This window comes from Struthio camelus, chromosome 3 (genome assembly GCF_040807025.1).
Source record: "Struthio camelus isolate bStrCam1 chromosome 3, bStrCam1.hap1, whole genome shotgun sequence".
NCBI lineage: Eukaryota > Metazoa > Chordata > Aves > Struthioniformes > Struthionidae > Struthio > Struthio camelus.
Genome location: NC_090944.1, coordinates 73350034 through 73376222, shown reverse-complemented (window position 1 = coordinate 73376222; position 26189 = coordinate 73350034). Strand labels below are relative to the sequence as shown.

The following is a 26189-nucleotide window of genomic DNA, read 5'->3' as shown; positions in this document are numbered from 1 at the left end:
TACCAGCACAGAGGTCTCTGGGTACAACATACATGTATTTAACAGCAGTAACCAGTGGGTATAGAAATAACCTGAAAGTGCCAAGTTTGGATGTCTGCAACTTAGACATCTAATTTGAAAATGTAATGTGAATAGATTAAAATTTGGTTTAAGTTAGATAGGAATAGAGAGGAATTTGTTCTTCTATGAATTCTGTTTTTTGTATTGTGACTAATGCCTCTTTTCCAGGTACTTTTATAAACAATCTGTTTGTTTGTTTTTCTTCTTTGCTACCTAAGCAGGAACCCTGATGAATGATAAAATTTCTTTTCTCCTCCTTTATTACACTCTCATTCTTTTCAGCCCAGAAAGTATGTAATTAGAACAAAGAATTGAATATTGGACTAAAGTTTTAGCAATTCACTATAGCTAGAGCATTTTACTACATTGGAGCATACACGTTGAAAATATTTCTGCATCATGTTTAAAAGTTAAATATTAATTTATTTGTTATACCAGAAGGGAGAATTTGCTTCTTTGCCACTTTGAGAAATTACACTGTACTGAATCTCGTCAGCAATTATTATTTGTCTCTGTCTCAAGGAACTAATGCTAATGTATGTTCTATTCATAATGGTTTTTGATAGGAAAACACTTAACCCACAAGCGTACACTTAACATCTCTAGTCATCAGAAGAACTCCTAAATGGTTTTCATTCAGTGTTGCTATTTATGTACTTAAAATTTCATTTCCATCTAGCAATCAAAGTACCCATTTATAACTTTTCGTAACAAGAAGGTGATATATGTTATGAAGCTATGGTTAGGAGGGCTTCCTTTAAAGCTGTAACATCCTAGCTGTGACATTATGCTTTTTAAATGTCAAAACTCTCATGCTATAACCTGAAAAAAATAAAAACTTTATAGCATTTAAGAACAAAATCTATATGTACTCTATAGGGCTAACCCTGCAACCAGTTATATGTTGGCTGCCTTCTCTCTTTAATATCTGAATACTTCTAAATAATTAAAGTGTTTAATTTTTCAAGTCTTCTTTATTTCACAATATATTTTTGGAAAATGTTATTAAAAGGTTATCAAAGTTATTAATTTTTATTAAAGGTTATCAAAGTAGTTACTAAAATTCTAATATGTAGAGTTTTTGAGGTGCAACAGCAGACAACTGGAATGTAAAAGGGAATGTGCTTTCCTATATACAGAACTACCTAAAGCTGTTTGAATTTTTTATTCATTGAGTGTAGTTACTACAATGCCAGAATATATTAAGAGAATAGGGACTGTGAGGTCATACAGAAACTTTGTCTTAGTGTGCATCAGATGTACTGAACTTCCATCATTGCAGATGGTGTCCTTTTTAGAATTTAATTGAGATGCAAAATATATCTTACTATGTTAAAACAGAATTAACTTATAGCATTTAAAGCCACTATTTTTCAGAAAAGATATGCAGGCTTTTTATTTAATACGTAAACATGATACTGATATTATGTAAACAACCAGTTAGAAGAAGCTGGAAGCTTGTCCTTTTTGTCCAACAAAGACTCTGAGCCAGAGGCAGACCCTGAATTTATGTACATTTTTTCTCATATTGTTGTCGGTCTTGTAGGGATCTGTCCTCCAGATCATCTTGTATTTGGTAGAATCTGAAATACCTTACTTGACTTTCAGGTTTTAGTGCAGATCAGGAAGAGAAGAATTTTGTAGTGACGGTTAACAGCTTCTACCTGAAGATGGAAAATCTGAAGATTGTAGTATATTAAGTACTTAGGACCCTGGTTAAAACATTGCCAATTTTGTGAATATTTTTGGTCAAGTATTGGGAGATTCCAGGGTGTCTCTGCAGTCTGAAATAACTTTTTCATTTGATCATGTCTGTGAGCAAAAGTATTTATCTACGTGCTGTCAGAGGAGGTTCTCATACTCCATAATCTGTCGATTGTATGTATTAGAAATTTGCAGTATTTTTAAAGCCTCCTTTACACTTTGAGTAAGTTCATAGAATTTTCTTTACTCATCTCCCAAAGAAAACTTGCAGATGGATAGAAAGCCTTATTTTTTTCCCCACTATGCCTCCCATAGTTGAAAAAAGTGTACTTTTATTTCTCATTGCAAACGAAAAAGCTGTAGCTGAGGAGTTTTTAAGAAAGCTTAAAAGTAAGATCCATTAAATGATACAGCTAGTTAAATTAGTATCTTATTAAAGGTAAATGAATGCTCTGTTAATAGAATGAAAATATTAATTTAAATCATGTGTTTTGAGGTCATTGTTTTTAATTTAGAATTTTTTCATTTAAGTTTTTAAATTGATAAATACACATATAAATAAATATGGATGAAAGTGTCCTCCCCTGCAGATAAGTTTTATCCTTCATTTTTTAAATTGTTTCATACGTTTTCAATGTAGTTGTGCATTTCTTACCGGTAACTTGTTTTTTTTTTTCCTTTAAGTGGAAAACAGGTTGTAGAATATTTCTTCGCCTTTATTCTGCTTTTGCTAAACTTATTTTATTTATACGTACACACAGTAATGATTCTGCATTTTGTATTATCCTTTTGGATACCTAACTAACTACAAGGTGATATTCTGGAATTGCATTACATGTTATCTGCAGCAAACAATTAAGCAGAAGTCAGATACTAAAAGTAAAGGAGAAGACTTGAAATACTAGAGCAAGAAGACAGAGATGAGATATATAGAGCTTGCCTTTTTAAACATTAGACATTATGTGATTATAGAGAGTATTTCTTTATGGCATTGGGTTAGAGTGTCATGGTGCATTTTTTTTCATTCTTTATGAACTTCCTTTCCAATCTGAGTTTTCAAGATGACGGTAGAAAACAGGTAAAATCAGCAAGAAAATATTGATAACTGTATGATGTGCAAGTTCTGTATGTAAGTCCATTTTAAACAGATAGGATCTGATTTGTTATATATATAAGTGTACAATTTGCAGATCTGTGAAGAGATCCTTTTCCACTACACAGGTACCTATATAAAAACAGTTATTACTAAAATAATATTATTTTCAGAATGCTAGTTGCAGTATAGTTAGGATGAAAATACGGTTGGTTGGTTTTCTAGATTTTAAATGATTGTTGTTTTGTTTTTTTTCTTTAATACAGCCCTAGCCAAACTATGTGGGAGGGGTGCTTGTGTGTTTCTACTTAGGAAATCCAGGGTGAACCCATGTATTGAACATAATAATTAGTTCTGGCCATTAGTAATTAGTTTATTAGTTCTGAAAAAGAATCTAATAAAATTAAGAGATATTCAGACAAGAGCAGGCAGATCCTAAGAGATACGGAAGAGCTTGCATAGAAGGACACTAAACTGACTGGAGTTTCTCAGCTTTGCATAAAGGACAGCTGGAGATGACTGAGATGGGAAATGTGATTAGAAATATATATAATCATGAATAATACGGGAAAAACAAGAAATTTTTTTCTATTTCTCACAGCTGAAGTGGGAACAAACACTGAAATTATTGAAAGATTGCCAGAGCGCTGTGAAGGTCAGAAATGTAAATGTTTTTGCCGATATTTTAGGCAATTCATAAAGGAGAGATTCAGCAATAGCTAGTGGCCCATCAAACTGATTTTACTTCACACTCAAGCTCAAAAAGTTCATAAACTGTTGACTGATGAAAGTGGAAGGGCCTCCCAGGTACATACAAGTCTAGAGAGATTTTTCTCCTGTCTGCTGTAGTGCACTGTTGGAGAACATGAGAATGAATCTCTGATCTAATTCAGCATAGCTATTCTTATGATATTATGGAGTATAAAATATATCTAAAAGTTATACTGATAAATGCGGCATTATCGTGTTATGCACCAGTGGGTTGTGTGGTAATTCTCCAGAAGAGTTACTAATACTCTTTTCATTATATCACAATCATAACTAATTTTAAAAAATCCGGTAAAGTTCAGTTGAATTTGAAAATATTTATTAAGGTTTTCTTGTAGTTTTGCTTCTATAGTGAGTCCAAGTAAGATCCATGTGGCCCACTGCATGATAAGCGTGGGAGCTAGTTTATTAATTATCACATTCAAGCAGAACATGATAGTGTAACAGTCATAGACAAAGAGGCTGTCATTTTTCTGAATAGCTGTGCAATATATTCCAATGGAATGAGGGCTCTTAAATTAATAAGGTGCTTTTCAATATATATATTCTTTTGTTACCCAGTTTTCCTCCTCAGAATCTTAGGAAATGCTTTCCTATTTCTAGGAAGTTCTATCCCAGTTACTACTTTAAACATAGCTACTCCGAGCTGCAGACCTATGAGGATGTTTTATAAGCCATGGTGGTACCACTTTGGAATCTGAAATTGTGAAACCTTAAGCGCTTTGTTTACTAGATACAAAATTTTCTTAGAAATTTCTTCCCGTTTGCCAAGCAGATAGTGTTGAGTAGTTGTGATCACACAAAGCAATTGTTAATATAAAATAATTGAAGTATTATTTGAAGCTTTATGTTGGTAAAGTACTTAATGATGCGTGAGTGTTTTGCCAGAATTTGCCATTGTATATTTTTAAGAAATCGTTTATTATAAAGCAAGATTTTGACAATGAAAAATATTTTCAAAACCATTTCCACCTCATTAATTTTGTCAGCTTTAATTCCAAGACACTTTACTGTAGTTCGACTTCATTCTAAGCAGCTTTTAGATTCTGTTACCTGTATTAGGAAAAGTTGAACAAATAACTATTTTTTCTATACAACAGTTTCACAAAGCAGGTCAGATCCTTAAGATCTAAAATATTTCTTCATTACAATTTCCTTTGTTTAGCAAAATGTTTGTCTAAGCTTTCTTCATTTTTAGCAAACATCAGATAAAATATAAAACAACACAATCAAATAGACATGAAAGAAAAGAAACTATTATCTGTATTTTGTAGATTAAAAAAATTATGGCACAGATAAGAGATGAGTAGCTGTGTAAAACCCTGTTTTCCCAATAATTTATAGGGACTTAAAGCAGTTTGCTACTCTGCAGTAACTGCTAGTGTTCCCATACTTACCCAGTGATAAAAGAAAATAGGTATATGAATGTCATAGGTATATGAATGTCAGGTAAATGAATGTCATTATCTATGTAGTTACCTTGGAATAGGTAGCACACTCTAAATACGTATTCCAGCTTGGTAGTATGTGGTCTGATCCTCAGCAGAATAAGATATGTGATAAGATCTGTTATGAGAATTCTGAAATCTCACTTCACTAAAGCAGTAATTAAAATAGACTTACTAAAACGTCTCTTTATTGGTAGGTCTGTACTTTCAAATATCTGGTCATGGAGATACTTCTGAATTCCTTGAATATGTGATTTAGTTGTGAAGGATTTTTTCTTCTGTCCGAGCTTTTTTTGCATTAGCAATAGATGTGGAATTTTCCATTTCAAACCATTTCTCTATTATTTCTTCAGGCTTTTAATGTTGAAAGTTAATGAGGAACTCTGTTAATCTTTTGTTGGATACACAGATTCCTGTTATGATAGGGAGAGGTTACATGTTTTAGTGTGAATCTGGAATTTAAATCTGCATGCTTACAGCCTCCACTCAAGCGGAGTAAGTGACCTGTATGAATCTGTTTGTAGCATCAGGGGAGAAGTATTTATACAGGGTCGCTCTTTCAGCTGCTCTGTAAGCACAGGTTATCTGTTTTTAATTCTTACTTGATACTTGCTGACAGTATTATTTGAAGAGATCTAGTTTAGCACTACAGCCAGCTGTGGCAGAAGAGGGAGCAACTAGAATGTATGGAGCTCTGCCTCGGGGTGGATGAAGAGCAAGTTGAGAGCCTATGGGTAAGGATTAAAGGGCAGGGTAACATGGGTGACACTGTTGTGGGGGTCTACTACAGGCCACCTGATCAGGAGGAAGCCATCGATGAGGCCTTCTACAGACAGCTGGAAGAAGCCTCACGATCACAGGCCCTGGTTCTCATGGGAGACTTCAACCACCCTGACATGTGCTGGGAAGACAGCACAGCTAGGCACAAACAGTCAAAGAGGTTCCTGCAAAGCATTGATGATAATTTCTTGACCCAGGTGGTGGAGACGCCAACGAGGAGAGGTGCAGTGCTAGACCTTGTACTAACGAACAAAGAAGGTCTAGTTGGAGATGTGAAGGTTGGAGGCAGCCTTGGCTGCAGTGACCATGAGATGGTGGAGTTCAGGATCCTACGAGGAGGGAGCAGGGCAATGAGTAGGATTGCAACGCTGGACTTCAGGAGAGCTGACTTTGGCCTCTTCAGGGACCTACTTAGGGGAATCTCATGGGGTAGGGCCCTAGAAGGAAGAGGGGTCCAAGAAAGCTGGTTAATATTCAAGCGTCACCTCCTCCAGGCTCAGGATCAGTGCATCCCTCTGAGGAAGAAGTCCAGCAAAGCGGGCAGGAGACCTGCATGGATGAGCAAGGAACTCCTGGCAAAACTCCAGCAGAAGAAGGAAGTCTACAGAAGGGGGAAAAGGGGACAGGCCACTTGAGAGGAATACAGGGACGTTGTCAGAGCGTGCAGGGATGCGACAAGGAAGGCTAAGGGCCAGTTGGAATTAAATCTGGCAAGGGATGTCAAGGACAACAAGAAGGCCTTCTTCAAATACATCAATAGCAAAAGGAAGACTAGGGGAAATGTGGGCCCGCTGCTGAATGGGGCGGGTGCCCTGGTAACAAAGGATATGGACAACGCAGAGTTATTGAATGCTGCCTTTGCTTCCGTCTTCAGTGCTAAGGCCAGTCCTGAGGAATTCCAGACCCTGGGGACAAGAGAGGAAGTCTGGAGAAAGGAAGACTCTCCCTTGGTGGAGGAGGATCAGGTTAGAGATCTTTTGTCCAAACTTGACATCCATAAATCCATGGGCCCCGATGGGATGCACCCACGAGTGCTGAGGGAGCTGGCGGATGTTATCGCTAGGCCACTCTCCATCATCTTTGAAAGGTCTTGGAGATCAGGAGAGGTGCCTGAGGACTGGAAGAAAGCCAATGTCACGCCAGTCTTCCAAAAGGGCAAGAAGGAGGAGCTAGGAAACTACAGGCCTGTCAGCCTCACCTCCATCCCTGGAAAGGTGATGGAACAGCTCCTCCTGAAGGTCATCACTAAGCATCTGGAGGACAAGAAGGTGATCAGGAGTAGTCAGCATGGATTCACCCAAGGGAAATCATGCTTGACCAATCTGATAGCCTTCTATGACGGAATGACTGGCTGGGTAGATGAGGGGAGAGCAGTGGATGTTGTCTTTCTGGACTTCAGCAAGGCTTTGGACACTGTCTCCCATCACATCCTTGTAGGTAAGCTCAGGAAGTGTAGGTTGGATGAGTGGACAGTGAGGTGGATTGAGAGCTGGCTGGATGGCAGAGCTCAGAGGGTTGTGGTCAGTGACACAGAGTCTAGTTGGAGGCCTGTAGCTAGTGGTGTCCCCCAGGGGTCAGTCCTGGGTCCAGCATTGTTCAACTCATTCATCAGAGACCTGGAGGAAGGGACAGAGTGCACCCTCAGCAAGTTTGCTGATGATACTAAACTGGGAGGAGTGGCTGACACACCAGAAGGCTGTGCTGCCATTCAGAGGGACCTGGAGAGGCTGGAGAGGTGGGCAGAGAGGAACCTCATGAAGTTCAACAAAGGCAAGTGCAACGTCCTGCACCTAGGCAGGAATAACCCCATGCACCAGTACAGGCTGGGGACTGACCTGTTGGAAAGTCGCTCTGCCGAGAAGGACCTGGGAGTGCTGGTGGACAACAAGTTAAACATGAGCCAGCAGTGTGCCCTTGTGGCCAAGAAGGCCAATGGTCTCCTGGGTTGCATTAGGCAGAGTGTTGCCAGCAGGTGGAGGGAGGTGATCCTGCCCCTCTCCTCAGCCCTGGGGAGGCCTCACCTGGAGTACTGTGTCCAGTTCTGGGCTCCCCAGTACAAGAGAGACATGGCACTCCTGGAGAGAGTCCAGCGGAGGGCTACCAAGATGATTAGAGGGCTGGAGCATCTCTCCTCTGAAGAAAGACTGCAAGAGCTGGGCCTGTTCAGCCTGGAGAAGAGAAGATTGAGAGGGGATCTCATCAACGTGTACAAGTATCTGAAGGGGGAGTGTCAAGAGGATGAGGCCAGCCTCTTCTCCGTGGTGCCCAGCAACAGGACAAGAGGCAATGGGCAGAAACTGAACCACAGGAAGTTCCATCTGAACCTGAGAAAAAACTTCTTCACTGTGAGGGTGACAGAGCATTGGAACAGGTTGCCCAGAGAGGTGGTGGAGTCTCCTTCGCTGGAGATATTCAAAACCCGTCCGGATGTGATCCTGGGCAATATGCTCTAGGTGACCCTGTTTGAACAGGGAGGTTGGACTAGATGATCTCCAGAGGTCCCTTCCAACCTAAACGATTCTGTGATTCTTTGATTTTGTTCCACTACTATATTGTTAATTCTCTGTGCTCCTTTTCATGGCCTTATATTTCTCTCAGTAGCTTATGTTTTATACAGAAAGTATGTCAGACACGAGGAATGTTTTGCATTCATTTTCAGCATAAATCTGTAGCCATTATAATTATTTTACTGGAGAGTAAAATAAAATGATGTTAACCATTTTAATAAAGCCTATAGGGATTGTACTGATCAGTCCTTTAGTTTTGTTTCCTGTTCTGTCACCTTAGTTTTCTCTCTGTGAATGTTTGTGCAATGTTAAGGAAAAGTTGCTCACTGTTTTTTCTAGGCTGAACAAAGTAAACGGGGATATCTGAGTAATGCTATGTTTGTTCATATCATAGTCAAGAGCAGAGAAAGCTAGATTCACTCATGCTGGTGAAAGGAAACAAATTATATCACTTTGTGCCAGCTGGCTTATTGTCACCAAGGTGTGGGGAAAGCTGCTTTCATTAACAAGGAGGACCCATACGAACTTTTAATGCAAGAGTTACCTTAAACACGCACTGATTCGATTTGCTTAAGAACATTGTTGGGGCTGAGACAGAATGTGTTGTAAGATGTTGGATGCAGAGGGGGAACGTTCCATTTTTGCTGTAACATACCTGTATGAATTTGGTCATGACCCAAATACTGAGGTACTATAAATTGAGAGTAGAAGAAGCATAGATGAGATAAAATCTCTATAGATTTTTAATACATTTTCACAAATTCCTTTTATTTTTTGTCAGCCGAGGTGAGCAGTTCATTTCTCATTCAAAAAAAAAAGGCTAACTTCATATACTTCCATCCCAAACTGCTGCTTATTCTGAGGAGATATGGTCAATTTTTGTTAGCTTTCTCTCTTTATGGTATGTTAATCTTTAGAAAAAATCAAACTAGGGCTTATCAACATAGGAAATTAAATTACACTTTGTGTTTAAATGCATAATTTTAAACCAATTCATTGAAGTGCAAGCCTGATTATAGAAAATCACTTTTTTTTGTTCAGAATAATAATGTTCACAGAACTTACCTACAGAGGATTTTATGTATGATGGGAAAAGCCTAGGAGCCAAACAAATACTTGGCAGGGGGAGATGGAATGACTTTAGAAATGTCTTTGGGTATTTACATGATTGCCTGAAACTGTGTACTGTATTTAATGAGTCATGCCCTAATGTCTTTTATCAACAGATATAGAGGAATAGGTTTCTGTATGTATTTAGCAAGCTATAAGTCAGAAGATTTTCCGGTGTCCGTTTTTCTTAGAAGGAAGAGAAATAAAATCGTAAGACAAATACCTTCTGGTATTTTATTTTAAATGGGACACAAGTTAGATCCATTTTTCATTTGCAAGAAAATGGACTTTAAGCTGGTAAAGAAAATCACGAATTTTCATTTTTTTTTCTTTTTTTCCTGGCCATATGCTTTGATAAGAAGCATCATAACCAGCCTCAGAAGAGGCAAAGGTTTACGTAAGTTACTTAGATCTTACTAAGCAAGACAAATCTGCTTGCTGCTGCTGTTGGTCGTTCGCCTTTTTGTTAAAATGCGTACATGCAGACATGTAGTTATGCTGAAATACCAGCTTTATCCAGTCCAGGAAGGGTCATACCCTGTGTGCTTCATGACTGAATTTACACAGCATAGCCTAGGTTTAACTGTTTTGTGTCTTGTACAAAGAATTTGGTTTTTCTTGTGGGCAGAAAAAAGAAGCTTACTAGTCCAAGTGTTTATAGGAGTCTTAGTTTCTTCGTAACAATAAAAAAAAGGAAGAAAGGTTTTGTGGTAAGGACTGTAATAGAAATGCAGGAACTCTCTGACAGAGCTAAGGAGTTTAATACATAAAATTACTGCATGACAAAACATATGGTCTGTATACAATGGCTGTATTTAAACAGTAGGTTCAAGCACCTTCTAGCTTCCATTTTCACATGGATGCCCTGAACATCTCTGGGCTTCTATGTGGGGGAAAAAAAACAGGCATCCAGGTTACAAGGGAGCTATATTGTAATCCGGATGAGTTCCTGATCTGGATCATCAGAGTAAGAGGACTATGGTGATCATCAGAGGAACACGCTTGCCTCAGACGAAAGTAGTCCATAGGTTTCAGTTTTGCATGTGTATCTGTGATTACAGTAGACCTACCACAGTGGAATCCCAGTCTTTGCTGGAGTGCTTCTAACACTGCGGTAGCAGAAAGAATTGCATTTTACATAGATGTAAACTTGACTCAAACTTCTATTGCAAATTTAAAAATTGTAGCTCTGTTCTCTTAGTTTAAAGTTAAATATTATTGTTGCTGTATCTCTTACAGCATTAAGAAAAAGAAATAGCAGAACTTGTGTTTTGTTTTCATTTCAATTCTGTTGTCGACTTTAAATTCTATAAAATCACGGTCTAATAACTTTTTAACTACCTTTAAAAAGTGTGTTCTAAAGGCCTAAAATTTCAAAGGAAAAAAGCCTAAAACTAAAAGAGTAAGAGGTACTACTATAGAGCTGGCCAACTTGATTTTACTTGCAAGTATATATGGGAAATGTTGATTATATTGGTTGCAAAGGTCATAAAATTGCATTTTCAGGAAAAAGAGAAATTATTGTTGTCAGCTTCTCAAGTCTTACAGTATTCTCTTTTTTTTGTCTCATGCAATTCTCTTTTAATGTGAAAACTAGTTCCACTGAAAGCGTATATTTGCATGATTTGCATAGAACTACCTTGACACAAAAATGAAAATGCAAATCAGCTTTATTTAAACTTTGCAAAAATTATGTAGGTATTTTTTTAATCTCTACAAAAATTACATTAAGTTTATAACTTAGTTTTACTCAGTTTGGGATAGTAGTAAATTGTCTTTGATAAAGCTGCGGTTTTTGCATGAAGCAAGTGAAGTCTGTTGTGAAAAAGTAGTAGACTGATGGTTGGCTGTCTTAGCTAACCTTGCTCGTTGTTGTAAAGGTATTTAGCAATTCCTTCCCACAGCATGCATTTCAAAAATAGTGATTGCTTCACTCTGTTCTATAGTCTTAGATGTCTGTCTATTGTATGAAGAGTAATTAATTTTCCTCGGCAATTATACTTCACCTGGAAACAGTTCTGCTAAATCATTGGTACTCAACTTTTAGCTGAATGCTTCCTTCCTCTCTTACAGTGTTGTTCTTTTCTCTTTGGTCTTTTTAGAGTTTTAAGTAATATTTAAGAGCTAGTGCCACAAGGATCATAAAAATGCTGATTCTACGTTTACTTCAGGCGGGCGGACTTTTATAGCTCAACTGCACTGAGCTTCACTGCCTTTAAGGAGGGATGAGTCACTCTTGTAAGACTTCTTAAATTTAAAACTTTTCACGCTTCATTTGAATATCTCTTTTATAAAAGCCTTTTTTCGTCTTGTTATTTTAAGGACTTGGAGAGAAAGGAAGACTAGTAAGATGGAACTTAGTCTGCATTTTAAAAGGGCCAATTTTCTTAAAGGAAAACTTCAGAAGCGTATTTAATCTTCTAATGTACATGTCTGTCTAGCATGTATAATGAGTGTATTTGAGTAATACAGCAAGAAAATAGAAGTGAATTCAATTCTGTACAGATAAAATTTACACACAGATTTTCATATGTCTTCCCTCAAGTACTACAATCAAGACGAGTGATTTTTTTTTACTTGCTTCTTTTTTTCTCTAGAGTGAACCAGAAAAATGTCTATAAGGGCTAGTTTTGAATAGTTTGCTCTGTTGCCTTTAACTTGGTTTCCAAAGGCTGATATAATCAAACTGTCTTCATTCCCTAGTAATTCCTGAACCAGCTGTTCCATATCAAACACATTTGAAAGAGAATTCCAAGAAATTTCATGAGGATACTTCCCTGGACAACATACACCGGTTTAACTCATTGAGGAAAAAAATGTAGTGTGCACTCAATCAGAAATTTGTGCAGGAGGGGGATTTTTCTCACTACAGTTAACAGTCAGTGACAGAAGATGAAACATTGGAAAACGGCGATTTACATGTTTATAGAAAAAAATATTTTTCTATGTTTCAGTGAACACATAAGCTAATGACTTTCCACCATATTTTGTGTATATAAGAGAAAATTTAATATTAAAGAAACTTACTTACATAAATAACATAAAAAGCAAATCGATTTTTTTGTTGTTCAGAAAACAGGCCATTCAGCTTACATTTCACAATTACTATTTTTAACATTCAAATAAATTCATACGCTCTAGTAAAATTCAGCTGTTATGCTTTTATATCACATTCACTGGCTGATCTGACCTTCTGTCTGTCTTCATTTTCTTTTTTGTCAGTTTTGGAATATAGTCATTCCAATTGCAAGCAATTGCTAAGACAATACTCTATTGTACAGAGTAAAAGTTTTTATCACATACTTTTCAGTATAATTACATCTGTATTACTGCATGAAAACCACATGGAGTAAAATGAAGGTCTAGTGTAGTAATAATTTAATCTGTTTGTAATTGATTTATGGATAATATAGCATTGAAAATATGTGCAGAGTAACTTGACTTAGGGTTTTCAGATAGCGAAGAGTCAGTTACCTTAAAGCTTGCGTTAAGCTTTGACTAAATAATAGTGTTTTGGTCCAAGGGATGTAAGCACATATGTAAGTGTGCTTATAATTAAACATATGCATTTACAGTTAAGCAAACGTACATGTGTTGGCATAATTGAAGCCTGTTGAATTGTTTAGTATCTGTTAAATGACCGAAATAGTTACATAAATGATATGACTTTGGGAAATAAGTTGTTGTTTCTCTTTGTCTTAGCTGTCTCCATTTCTTTAAATAGAAGTTAGAATCCATAAAATTGAAAACTGGCAAAATATCATAGTTACATTTTGGCTAACAGCTAAGGTTTAAGGGTTTGAACTGGAGTTTATGAGGCCAAAGGAAGTGTTTCACTGAGTGTGGGCTTTCACTTGGATTAAGTGGCCACATACATTTATTCTAGATTGTGGAATAGATTTGATTTTTTTTTAAGGGTTAAGAATTCTTTTGTTTTATGTAAATGACTCTCTTAAAAGTTTTTACATATGAGTTTGTTTTATTTGAAGTTAATTAAGAATATTTTATTTAAGGTCTATTTTCCTTTCCCTTTGGTCATGTTACAGAGACGGCCAATGAAAATGTGTTTAACAAACAGTAAAATTCTATATTTGATCATGTAAAAACTTCAGATTGTCATAATATGTTATCCCAGAGAGCCTGTGAAAGAATATGTCAGGAATAAAGTTTCGGAAAAGTTTATGCTTTGTAATAGCTGCATGTGTGCAAAGAAACTCCATAGCAAATCATATCTTCTCTTTGTTATTATAGAAATAATGACACATACTGCAGGTGTCTTGTGTACCTTGCATAAAGAAAGTGTATGGTGTTTTGGTGTTAATATCTGTATTAGTTTGCAGAAATCAATTTTGACTTAGGATAGGTTTAATTTTTTTCACTCATTCTAATACAAAGTAGTTTCTTAGATGCTATATAGTGTAAATACTAAAATAAGCAGTTATTTTACATTTTTCAGTTTGCTACCCTATATAAATGTAATTTTATTTTATACCCTAAGAAGCAAAGAGAAGTTGCCAATTCAAACACTTCTTTTCCGTTGTGCTCACTACTTGATGTTTTCTAGGTATTCACATATAAACATGGAATTCCATTTATAGCCCTATCAATAATTTTTCTAAATCTGTATTTTTGAATATTTGAAAAAAATGGCCATTGAAATTACTGTTTACCATTCATTTGACTCTTTTTTTTTTCCCTTCCTAGAACTTAATACTCATTTAGAGTAAGCAAATATTTCTCTTTTAGCTGTTGCATCAGTAAGTAACCCAGGAAATTACACTTCATTTTCTGATTTGCCTTTCCTATTACAGGCGAGCTCAAATCTCTTGCTTCCTGCGCCATCATTGCTGTCACCACACTCCAAGTTAAGACTGTCGGGCACTCTGAGTACTTCACTGAATCCTCTGTATCCTTTCACTACAAAAAGTGGTAAGCTTCTTTTTTTATTTGATCTCTCTCTCTAGGGAATGAGTAATAACTGTTGAGATGACTTTTTCCTGTCTATATAAATTTTACTGTGAATCTCTTTTGTGGAGTGGCCAGGTTGCTATCTGTGACATCGTTTATGCAGTCAGTGTGGTGTGATACAGTCCAATGCTGATATTCGTTCCCTTGTAATGTTTTTTCTTCAAGCTTTGCACTTAATAGTGTTTTAAGTTTTTAGAACAATGTGTGATTACCAGCTTTTCTTAATTTAACGTTTTGTTTTAGGATAGCTTAAACGCAGACACCACAAAACAAAAAAATCACAATTAGCAAAGCATAGTTGTTAATATAAGAAAACAGTAATAAGAAAAGCAGTTTATTTAGGAGCTGTGTTGTTCAATCATTTTTTTGCAATTGTGTTAAATACGTTTTTAGGCTTTTAGGTTTTATATTCATGAGAAAAAGCTAAACAATGAAATTATGCATTTTTATGATACTTGTTTGTTTTGACAGTATCTTGTTACATTGCTAATCAAAATATTTAATAGCAAAATGGATAATTTCATTTATTTTTTTGGGCTCCTGTAAGATTAGACACAATTGGTAGCTTAGTTTCCCAGTGTTTTCATTTTGTATCCCTAAGCAGAGTGAAAAAAAGAAAAATATAAAATAAATAGGAAATAGAGATTCAAAATATAGACAGTAAAGATAGGAATAGTCTCTATAATTGTATAGAATTATCTCCTAAAGGGAGATAATTTTCTTCATAAATCAAGTTATGATTACTTTTCGAGGAAAAAAAAAAAAATTCTCAGCATGGGCTAAAAGATTGACTGCTAGTCTCAGAATCACTCGTATCACTAATTCACAGTACAAATGGTGAACCACCAGTTAACCTCTGTATTTCCATTTTTCTGTCTTAAAAAGAGAATTGTTAAAACCATAATAACATCCATTTATATCACAGCAGATGCTCAGTATTTCCAGGGTGTGAAAATCATATAGAAAAAGTAGAATACATATTCTGTCTTCTATATTGTGAATATTTAAAATAATTAGACTAACCTTTTTTAATAAATTAACATATACTTTGTTTTAGGTGTTTATAACTAATACTGCTCAAATCAATGCACGCATTATTGTCTTAAATTTGACTTTAGATAGAAGCACAGATAAATCTGTAGACAGAGACCTTTTAATAGCATGATCAAACTTAAATATTTGCTAGGGTTGTTCATGCATGCTTCCAATACAGTTGTTGCCAGAACTGGCTAATATTTTAACGTACTCCTCAAGCACAGAGTGTTGTTTATGCAAGAAAAGTAAAGTAAAAAAGAAATAGAAGTAGCTATGCATCGTACATTTTAAGGGTTTTTCAATAGACAATGAAAGTAACAAGAAAATTTAGATTCTTAGGGAAAAACAGCATAAAAGACTAGTGGAGAATAATTGAAATATATTTTCCTGTAAGAAAAGCTTTAAAAATCCTAAATTACATCTCTCTGTCATTTTAGGGGGCTCCAGGTTGTGCTACTGTGATTAAATTGCTATGCTAGAGTTGTTTCATCAAAATGTAGAAGGAAGTTTCACTCTAGTTCATCTTTTCCCATTGATTATCAAGTGTGAAGATAGGTGCTGGTGTCTATAGCTCTTCCCTGTCAATTTAATCTTAATTTTAAATAGTATGAAGTCTGTGCTCACACAGATCTGCTCATCTGTGAGTGTGCTGGAAGCACAAAGACACTTTCTATGCTAGTTTCATATTTACACTATATATGCTTTTCTGTATTTATTATAATGGACCTTGCATTGTTAACAACTGCCTGTAATAAAGGGATCCTTCAGGAATATGTAACTATCTGGTGGACATAGATGAAGATTTTGTGGCGTGCTGGTACTCAAGTTATTCTGCCTTATATTTCTCAGACTTCCCTGTTACCATTTTACATTTTTGCTTAATGCTTCTCAAAGCAGAACACAGAATTCCCATTACAGTGAAGTCCCTACAGGTAGCATGTGTAAAGTCCTGTTAACATTCTTTTCTAGCTAAAAACAAGTTTATGAGCATGCTCTACTAGCTTGATAAGGTTGTACCTGATGTCTTGTGACATGGACAGGGTAGCAGCCTGTATACATGCAGCACTGTGTTCTTTTAACACGACAGTTTTATTATCTACGTCTTCCATCAGGCAGAAACATTGGAAAATCTGCGTTTCCGCCTTTGTGATTTTTTTTGAAGGTAGCAGAATCTCTCCTGACTTCTAAGATTTCTTGTGTCCAGATATATTTGCAGAAATAGTTGTAAATGTTTTTATAGTACTTCAAAAAAGGTAATTTTTGCATTTGCAAAAACTTGCATTTTACATTTTGCCCTTTGCGTTTGCATTTTACCCTTTCTCTGTGCACCTCTGAGAAGTCTCACTGTCTTTTCAAACCTGCACCCTGATGTAGGTGAAGAAAGCAAGTAGATCCTCTTTGGCCTTCTGCAGGCTGAACAAACCAAGCTCAGCCTATCATCTTACAGATGTTCTCCAGCTTCCTAAGCATCTTAGTTGCCTCCTGCTTGAGTTGCTCCAGTTTGTCAGTATATCTTCCATATTGCAGAGCCCAAAACTGAACAAAGTACTCCAGATGTAGCCTCACAAGTACTGAGCAGAGGAGAATAACCACTTACCTCAGCCTTCTATTTACATTGTTACTAATGTTGCAGTTAGCCATCACTGCTGCAAGGGCATACTACTGGTTCATGTTCAACTTGCTGTCCACCATAACCCCCTGGTCATTCTCTGCATACCCTTTCCCTACCCAGTCAGGCCCCAGCCTGTACTGCTGTGCTGTGTGGGGTTGTTCCATCCCAGGTGCAGGACTTCGAAGGTCTTGTCAGTGCATTCCTCGAGCTTGTTAAGGTCCCTCTGAATGGGAGCCCTGCCCTTCAGCATACCGACTACTGCCCTCAATATGGTGTCATCTGTAAAGCTGCCAGTGGTGCTTTCTGTCCCATTGTTCTGGTCATTGTTGGATGTATTAAGCACTGTTGGCCACGTAGCAACCCCTTAGGACCCTGAGGAATGCCACTGGTAAGTGATCGACTAGCAAGGCTTCAAAGGTCCAGCCAGTTTTTTACCTATCTTTTAGTCTAGCCATCTAGATCATATTTTCCCAATATGGCTATAAGAATGCTCTGGGAGACTGATAAAAGCCTTCTGAAGGCTGAAGAAAGTACTCACTGCTTTCATCTCATCTGCAGAGCCAGCCATTTCATCACAGAAGGCAAGATTAGGCAGGCACAATTTGTCCTTGATAAATACAGTATACCCAGCCACTTTCTTATATCTGGAAATGGTTTCCATGAGGACTTGCTCTGTAGTCTTTCTAGAGATGGAGGTGAGGTTTGACCAGCCTGTAGGTTCCTGGATTTTTCTTCTTGCCTTTTTTTTTTTCTCTCTGATACAAGGAGTGTAACATTTGCCTTATTCCAGGCATCAGGAATGTCAGACTTTTGAATAAAGATGGAAAATGGCATTGCAGTGATGTCAGCCAACTCCCTAAGAACCTTTGGCTGCATCCTGTTAAGTCCCATGAACTTGTGTATGTCCAGTTTACTGAAGTCGTTCCTAGCATGATCCTCCTCCTACTACCACAGGTAGTATTTCTCTCCTCCAGACTTTGCTGCAAGACACACAGAGAAAGGGCTGAGAGCAGACATTGCTAGTAAAGACTGAGGCAAAGGTGTCACTGAATACCTCAGCCTCTTCATCTGCCTTGTCACTTGATCTGCCCAGTCAGCAGCAGGCCCATTGATGCTTCTGGATTCCTCTTGGGTAACATCCATGCTTCCGCCTTCTGTGTGCTGCCTTTTTTTTTTTTTTAATTTGAGCTCAGTCAGGAGTTCCTTGGTCAGCCATACCTGCTCATTTTCTTGCACATTGTGATGGACCACTCTTGTGCTTTGAGGAGGTTATCCGTGAAGACCAACCGTCTTTATTGAACTCCTGTATCCTTCAGGGCAGTTTCCATGTGATCCTACCTACCACTTTCCAAAAAAAAAAAAATAAATAAAGTCATTAATTTTCACAAATTGTTATTATAAAAGTAGGTACCACAAAGCAGATACCAGACATGCAGATGAACTTATTTCTTGTATGTTAAATTCTATGTACTTCATTAGAGAGATTTCCTTAAATTTAACAAAATTAATTTAAATTGAAGAAAACCTATCTTCTGTGCTGTTCTCTCACAACAATCTTGTTAAATTTGAGAAGGCATGGAACATAGGTTTTTAGTGATTATCTTGATAGCCTATTGATCAGACCTTTTCTGCAGGACTGTTATTTGTTTTTCCAGATCAGATTTTCTTTGTTTGTGCCTCAGTAATGTTGCAGCTGAAGTAGCTGATAGCTATCTCAGTGGTCTGTAAAGATTGCTAGATGTGTGTTTTTGGAGAAAATCACCTCCTCTTATGAAGTCTTATGGCTGATGCTAGCTTTGACTCTCCTCTGATTTCTCCTTGCTGTACGTACATACAGCAAATTACTTAATTCTTATTGGACTGTTTAGTAAATGTTAGGGAAACTCTCCTACAAGTATGTAATGTTCAAGTTTCTGGCACTGTGGAGTTTTTTTTGTTTTTTGGTTTTTTTTTTTGTTTTTTTAAGAAAATTTGTCTAGTGCCTGTCTTTTGTAGTCAAAATTGAAGTTTTGTTTTCCTTGCGCTGTATAGCTCTGCTTATGGTCATGTTTCAGTGCTGATTTTATCATACCCATCCTGTGGCACTACTCTGCAGCAATGCAGTCTTAGATGCTCCTATCTTTTCCTTCTCATGTTCTCATCTTTGAACCTTCTTCCAGGATAACGCATTTCTTGCTTGTTATTTTTTAAACAAATGAGGAAGTAGCAAAAGCTCCAGCTTTCATTTATCTGTTCTCTGAGGGATATTAAAATCAGCACTGTTTTTTTTTTTTTCTCTTTGCCTTCCTCACTAAGATTGTAAGTGTCTTTGCACAGTGAAATCACCTCCTTACAGTTTTAGGTACTATTTTGTAGATCTGTGGCATGACATGAAAGAAATGGCCCACTTTTTTAGGCTTTATTCAGCAGTCACATTTGAATTTGATAACTCCTACTAAGTTCGGGATAAGTTTTCTAAAATAAGTTTTAGGTTTCAGACAGTTATAATTAGCAGTGACCTTAATAGTTCACTGCATGGAAGATTAAAGTTTGGCTATAAATATTGCACAGACCTTTTCACTAAAATTTTCACTTCAGTAAAGACAGATAATTAAACTTGCTCTTAAAAATTAATTACGCATGTGCTAGAAACATGATGGTTCTTGTATCTTAAAAAAATCTTAAAAACAAAAAACACAAGGCTTTGGCAACGTTGAGAACAATTAGAAAGTTTCTATCCATTAATGCAACTGACAGTCAAAGGTGTTTTCCACCTATATAAAATGAAAATTTCAAAGGACTCTTTCTCACTCTTTGAACATATTAACAAAACTGAGTATTGCAGTTAGGTCCTCCCATATATGTGACAGACTATTTAAAAATCTTTTTCAGTCCCAAGCAAACAAGGAAATCAAAAGTAGTATAGCAAAGATATCAAAAGTATTTATATGTTAGCTAAATACTCTTAAAATGCTATTTTCTTTTTCTTTTTACTAGGAGAAAAAGGAGATACATCAAGTTACAAAATTCACATATCTGCAGAGATATTGCAGAAACATTATCAAAAGTTTAACACTTGTATGTATGTTAGTATCATTGATTACTGCAGTGTTACTAGGTTCATGCAACTTTTCTCAATGTTTTGTATTGCCTCCCCATTACCATAAGATCTGTCTTTTATACTACTGTGCTAGTCCATGGAGGGCTTAAATGGATTTTTATTTTGACAAGTTTTTATTTTGAGGATATTTATTTTATAATATTCTAGTAATATTGCTTGGAGATCAGAGTTAGCGTACTTTCATGGGTTTCCTGGGTAGAAAAAAGTGTTGTGATTTGATTATCAAAGTTGTTGTGCCTAATTTGTCCTGAGTTTGGGTGGTTATATGAGAATTTAACATTTGCTCATTAATGAAAGAACGTTCTAACAGCTTTCAATATGGACTCTTTGAACAAACATTAGCCCCGACAGCTTTAAAGTCCTATACATCAGAAAGTCCTTTCTTTCAAAAATAAGTTCATATTTGAGGGAATGCATCTGATTCATTATTTTGAGTTTGGAGTTGACAGTATTACAACCAAAACACTGATTCTTATGATATACAAACTTTAAAAAGATACAGTGAAGCTCAATTACTGTATTTCTTGTGTTAGAATTAAAATATTACAGCTTAACAGAGAGTGACCAACACCATTCAGTCAATTTACAAATCAGATACATTTTTGCTTATTATCTTAGCAATTGCATAGAAATACAAGTTCTTCTGCTAGAGCTTGCTTGTGCACAGCAAACTTCACTCCCTGAAAGAGAATGAAGCAGAGATGATTTTATATTACCTTTGAAGCTCCCCAGTACTTGTATCAGCTTGAGTTCCAGCACAATTTATAGTAGGATGGGGGATACTCCAAATTGTTCTTGGCTATCTAGAGCCCAGTTAAGCCTATCTAGGATAATTCGATCGTATGTGTTCTGACTGTGGCTCTTATAGTTGACCAGATCTCCTTTGTGGACTGAGAGAGACTGGAGGAAGGCTACCAACATAATATTGTGCTAGTCAAAGAGGAATGTGAAAAAGCCAGTTCATTGTGGCTAATCCGGTGAATCTCTTGTTATTAAGAAGCTGTAGGGGGGAAAAAAAATTGCTATACAAACTGTCATTGAAAACGTCCTGTATCAAATGAACAATTGATTTCTATTGGTTTTACTCTTAGAATAGCTTACTTTGCAAATGAACAGTAATAAAATATCCTAAAGAGGTTCAAGAGTTAAGATATTGAAAGAGATGACAGAGTACATATTGAAGGTACGGAGTATATATGAGATATATTCCAAGTATAGCATGAAATATAGCATTGGTAGCGTATCATCGTTTGAATACAGGTTGGTGAGGTTTTCAAAGGTGGCTAAAAGAATTAATTAACAGACAGATGACTAAGAGAAAGCATGAGGTACGGCCAACAGCATTGCAGGCTTTCCCACACTGCTGTGCTAAAGTTGTATAATAGTGACCTTGAAGGGACCGTTTTTGCTTAGTGGGAGTGCCAGTTGGAGAAACCTGTTTACTGGGACCTGATTCATGCAAGTGAATTAAACAGCACACAGATCACTGAATACATATATTTCTGTTTTTTGATCCTAGCGTAGTAGTGCAAATACTATATTTTACCAAGTTTAAAATAGGAGTAAAGTATCTTCCAATTCATCTTTTAAGAGAGAGAGCTTTGTTGGCTTGTATGTGTTTTATATGCATGTGTGTAAAGGAGAAGGTAAAGATAAGAGAAGAACTCTCAGTTTTGTCGTGAAAAATCTGGGTATATCCATTCTCTGTTGAGCTTGAATTTGTATTGCCTCACTAACTCACCCAATAGCTTCATTTAGATTTGATGTAATGGGGAAAGCAGTTAAGCCTGCAGAGCTGTACAGATTGGAGCTATTGAAATGGTGTAGCAGTTTGCCATAATGTGTAATTTCAGCTGAGAGAACTTTTGAGTCATTTTGAGATGTTTCTTTTCAGCCTTGCACTTTCTTAAAATTAGGGCAGGAATATAATGTGGTCAAATATATACAAAAGAGTGATTCGATACCACAGTCTTGCTTGAAAATGGTCTGAGAGTAGTGCAAGATGCTAGGAAGTGACAGGCAAGGATAGAAGCTAATTTTCATTACTTTTGTTCATTGGAATGCTTACAAAGGAAAAGTAGGTAATGTTTAATATAAAGGCGGTCTTACAAATTCATTAACATTGGTGAGTCTGCTGGGTTTTTTGTGATACTAATTAAGAAAAGAGTGAAATGAAATTATGAATCCTGCACTAAATAATTTTACGAGTTTGGATTTTATCCAATGTCCTGATCTTTTCTTACTTGCTCTTACTATCACAGAGGGAGAGCTGTGTGCTTCTTGTTCACTGTGGGGCAGTGATAATAGCCTTAATTTTATTACGCAAGAAATTTCTTAGTATTCTGCTAGCTATTTTGTGTTTTATCTCATTTAAAAAAAAATCTGTAACAACTGCATGTAAATATAGAACATTTTGTCCTGTAGTGTTTGTGCTGAAGCAGAGAGTGGTCTAAGAGTATGTGAGAAGAAAGCTTGCAGAAGGACAGGATCTTTTACTAGATTAGCTCATATATTTAAAAAGATGAAATATATATATCATCTGTTTCATTGAGATGAAAGAAATCTATGCCCAGAACTTCCTTTTCAGTTATGTTTCTGTTTTTATGCAATCTTCTGTTTTCTTGCTCTACCATACATTTGAAGAACTGATCCTACCTAACACATTTTTTTGTAAACTTTACCTTGTAAAAATTTTCAAGAGAATTCCCCTCTCATTTGAATTAATTGACTAGATTCCCAAAAGTGCAAGATACTTAACAGCTCACACTTTTAAGGTGCTGGAATTTTCTGGAAATGTGGCATTTTCATTTAATTACTCTGATGGCAAATTGGTTCTAACTTTGAAAATTTTGCCCATTAACTCTCTTTTATTTTGCATTCATAATGTAAAAACATGAATTGACTTTTTATTATTTTTATATTTTTATTACTATTACAGGTATCTAAGTGCAGCTCTGCAGAATTTTAGACACAGATCCATTTACAGTAATTCAAACAACTTGAATTATCATGGAAATATCATGGATAGCCAACTATCATTTTATAAAGTGACTATACTTTTATTTTAGTTTCTAGGTTTTTTTTTATATTATTCTGATTTTTTTTTTCCTGCTAATAAGCAAGATAGCTTAGATAATATCTTTACATTCATTACAAGAGTGGATTTTAGCTATAAAGCATTGCATATTCACAGAGAAATTACAATAAGGGGTTAAGTTTTAAATCCAGTTAGCAGAATTTCTCTTTATTTTTCAAAAGAGGGTGAAAGAACTGAGCAGATAAATCAGATCTTCAGCAAGTATGAGCTGACTTATCTATACTTGAAAAGTGTTAGTTAAAAGTATTTGATTAAAGGCAGAAGAACACTGGGTTTAAAATTTCCAAGGGCAACTTGGAAAGTATCAAATGGGATTACAGAGCCCTGGGGATGGTCGTCAAGGATGTGGGGCCCCAGGTCTTCATCTCCTTGATTCTGCCAGTGAGGGGAAAGGATGGGAGAAGGAGTAGACGGATACTGCAAGTAAACAACTGGCTGTGCAGCTGGTATCAGCAACAGGATTTTCATTTCTATGACCATGGGACCCTGTTTGAAAATCCACCTGACAAAAGTGGGGCAAGTGCATCTTTGCCAACAGGCTGGCCAATCTGGAAAGAGGGCTTTAAACTAGGAAAGATGGCGGAAAGGGAGAGTTGCAGAGACCATGCAGCTAGCAAAACAGGGCTCAAGTGGGGATACTTGCAAGTGCATGCAGCTAAGGAAGTACCTACAAGACAAGACTATGGGGAAACCTCTTGCACCCCTTCTGGGAAACCAGCCTGCTTGAATACCTCTCTGAAGTGTCTGCACACAAATGCACGCAGCATGGGGAATAAACAGGAGGAATTAGAGATCTGTGTGCAGTCACAGGGCTATGATCTCATTGCGATTATGGAGACATGGTGGAATAGCTCGCATGCCTAGAATGCTGCCATGGATGGCTGCACGCTCTTTAGGAAGGACAGGCCAGGAAGGCGAGGAGGGGGAGTTGCCCTGTACGTGAGAGAGAAACTGGAATGTGTTTAGCTCTGACTAGGGGTTCGCAATGAGTGGGTCAAGAGCTTATGGGTAAGGATTAAGGGGCAGACTAACAAGGGTGACACAGTTATGGGTGTTTCCCACAGGCCACCTGATCAGGATGAAGTAGTAGATGAAGCCTTCTACAGACAGCTGGAAGTAGCCTCATAATCACAGGCCCTGGTTCTCATGGGGGAACTGTAACCACAGTATCTGCTGGAGGAACAACACAGCAAGGCACAAGCAATCCAGGTGGTTCCTGCAGAGCATTAATGATAACTTTCTGAGATGGGTAATGGAGGAGCCAACGAGGAGAGGTGTGCTGCTGGACCTTGTATTAACAAACAAGGAAGGGCTGTTGGAGATGTGAAGGTCAGGGGCAGCCTTGGGCTGCTGTGACCACGAGATTGTGGAGTTCAGGATCCTGCAAGGAGGAAGCAGGGCAGTAAGTAAGTTTGCAGCCCTGAACTTCAGGAGAGCAAACTTTGGCCTCTTGGGACCTTCTTGGAAAAATCCCATGGGATAGGGCCTTAGGAGGAAGAGGGATCCAAGAGAGTTGGTTAATATTCAAGGATCACCTCCTCTAAGCTCAAGAACAGTGCATCCCCGTGAGCAAGAAGTTGAGCAAAGGGGGCAGGAGACCTGCATGGATGAGCAAGGAGCTCCTGTCAAAACTCAAACAGAATAAAGAAGTGTACGGAAGGTGGAAGCGGGGACAGGCCAGTTGGGATGCATACCGGGGCGTTGTCAGAGTACGCAGGGACGGGACTCGGAAGGCGAAGGCCCATTTGGAGTTTAATCTGGCAAGGGATGTCAAGGACAGCAAGAAGGGCTTCTTCAAATATATCAGTAAGAAAAGGAAGACTAGGGAAAATGTAGGCCCGCTACTGAGTGGGGCGGGGGCCCTGCTGACGAAGGATGCAGAGGAGGCAGAGATACTGAATGCCTTCTTTGCTTCAGTGTTTACTGCTAAGGCCGGTCCTCAGGAACCCCAGACCTTGGCGACCAGGGAGAAAGTCTGGAGAAAGGAAGGCTTTCCCTTGGTGGAGGAGGATTGCGTCAGAGATCGTTTAGGCAAACTTGACTCCCACAGGTCCGTGGGCCCTGATGGGATGCACCCACAAGTGCCGAGGGAGCTGGCAGATGTCATTGCTAGGCCACTCTCGATCATCTTGGAAAGGTCCTGGAGATCAGGAGAGGTGGCTGAGGCCTGAAAGAAAGCCAGTGTCAGTGCAGCCTTCAAAAAGGGCAGGGAGGAGGACCGGGAGGACTATAGGCCAGTCAGCCTCACCTCCATTCCTGGAGGCCATCTCGAAGCACGTGGAGGACAAGAAGGTGCTCAGGAGTGGTCAGCATGGCTTCCCCAAGGGGAAATCATGCTTAACGAATCTGCTAGCCTTCTCTGATGGGATGACTGGCTGGGCAGAGGAGGGGAGAGCAGTGGCTGTTGTCTACCTGGACTTCAGCAAGGCTTTTGACACTGTCTCCCATCACATCCTCATAGGCAAGCTCAGAAGTGTGAGCCGAATGGGTGGACAGTGAAGTGGATTGAGAACTGGCTGAGTGGCAGAGCTCAGACGGTTGTGATTGTGATCAGTGGTGCAGAGTCTAGTTGGAGGCCTGTAGCTAGCGGTGTTCCCCGGGGGTCAATACTGGGTCCAGCATTGTTCAGCTTATTTATCAGTGACCTGGAGGAAGGGACAGAGTGCACTCTCAGCAAGTTTGCTGAGGATACAAAACTGGGAGGAGTGGCTGATACACCAGAGGGGAACTAATATGGGCTGGGAGGCTGACCTGCTGGAAAGCAGCTCTGCGAAGAAGGCCCTGGGAGTCCTCATGGACAATAAAGTTAAACATGTGCCAGCAATGCGCCCTTGTGGCTAAGAAGGCCAGTGGTATGCTGGGCTGCATTAGGCCGAGCATTGCCAGCAGGTGGAGGGAGGTAATCCT

The 26189-nt window shown here is 37.8% G+C and overlaps 1 protein-coding gene across 7 annotated transcripts in view; it reads left to right on the top strand.

Annotated features, from left to right (window-relative positions):
• The window catches only part of AHI1 (Abelson helper integration site 1), a 110435-nt gene that overhangs the window by 41451 nt on the left and 42795 nt on the right, over positions 1-26189 (top strand). For all 7 annotated transcript variants that reach the window (XM_068938391.1, XM_068938393.1, XM_068938390.1 and 4 more), the window contains exon 19: positions 14282-14399. In XM_068938391.1, coding sequence (XP_068794492.1) covers positions 14282-14399 — 118 coding nt within the window. The remainder of the gene's footprint in view (positions 1-14281; positions 14400-26189) is intronic.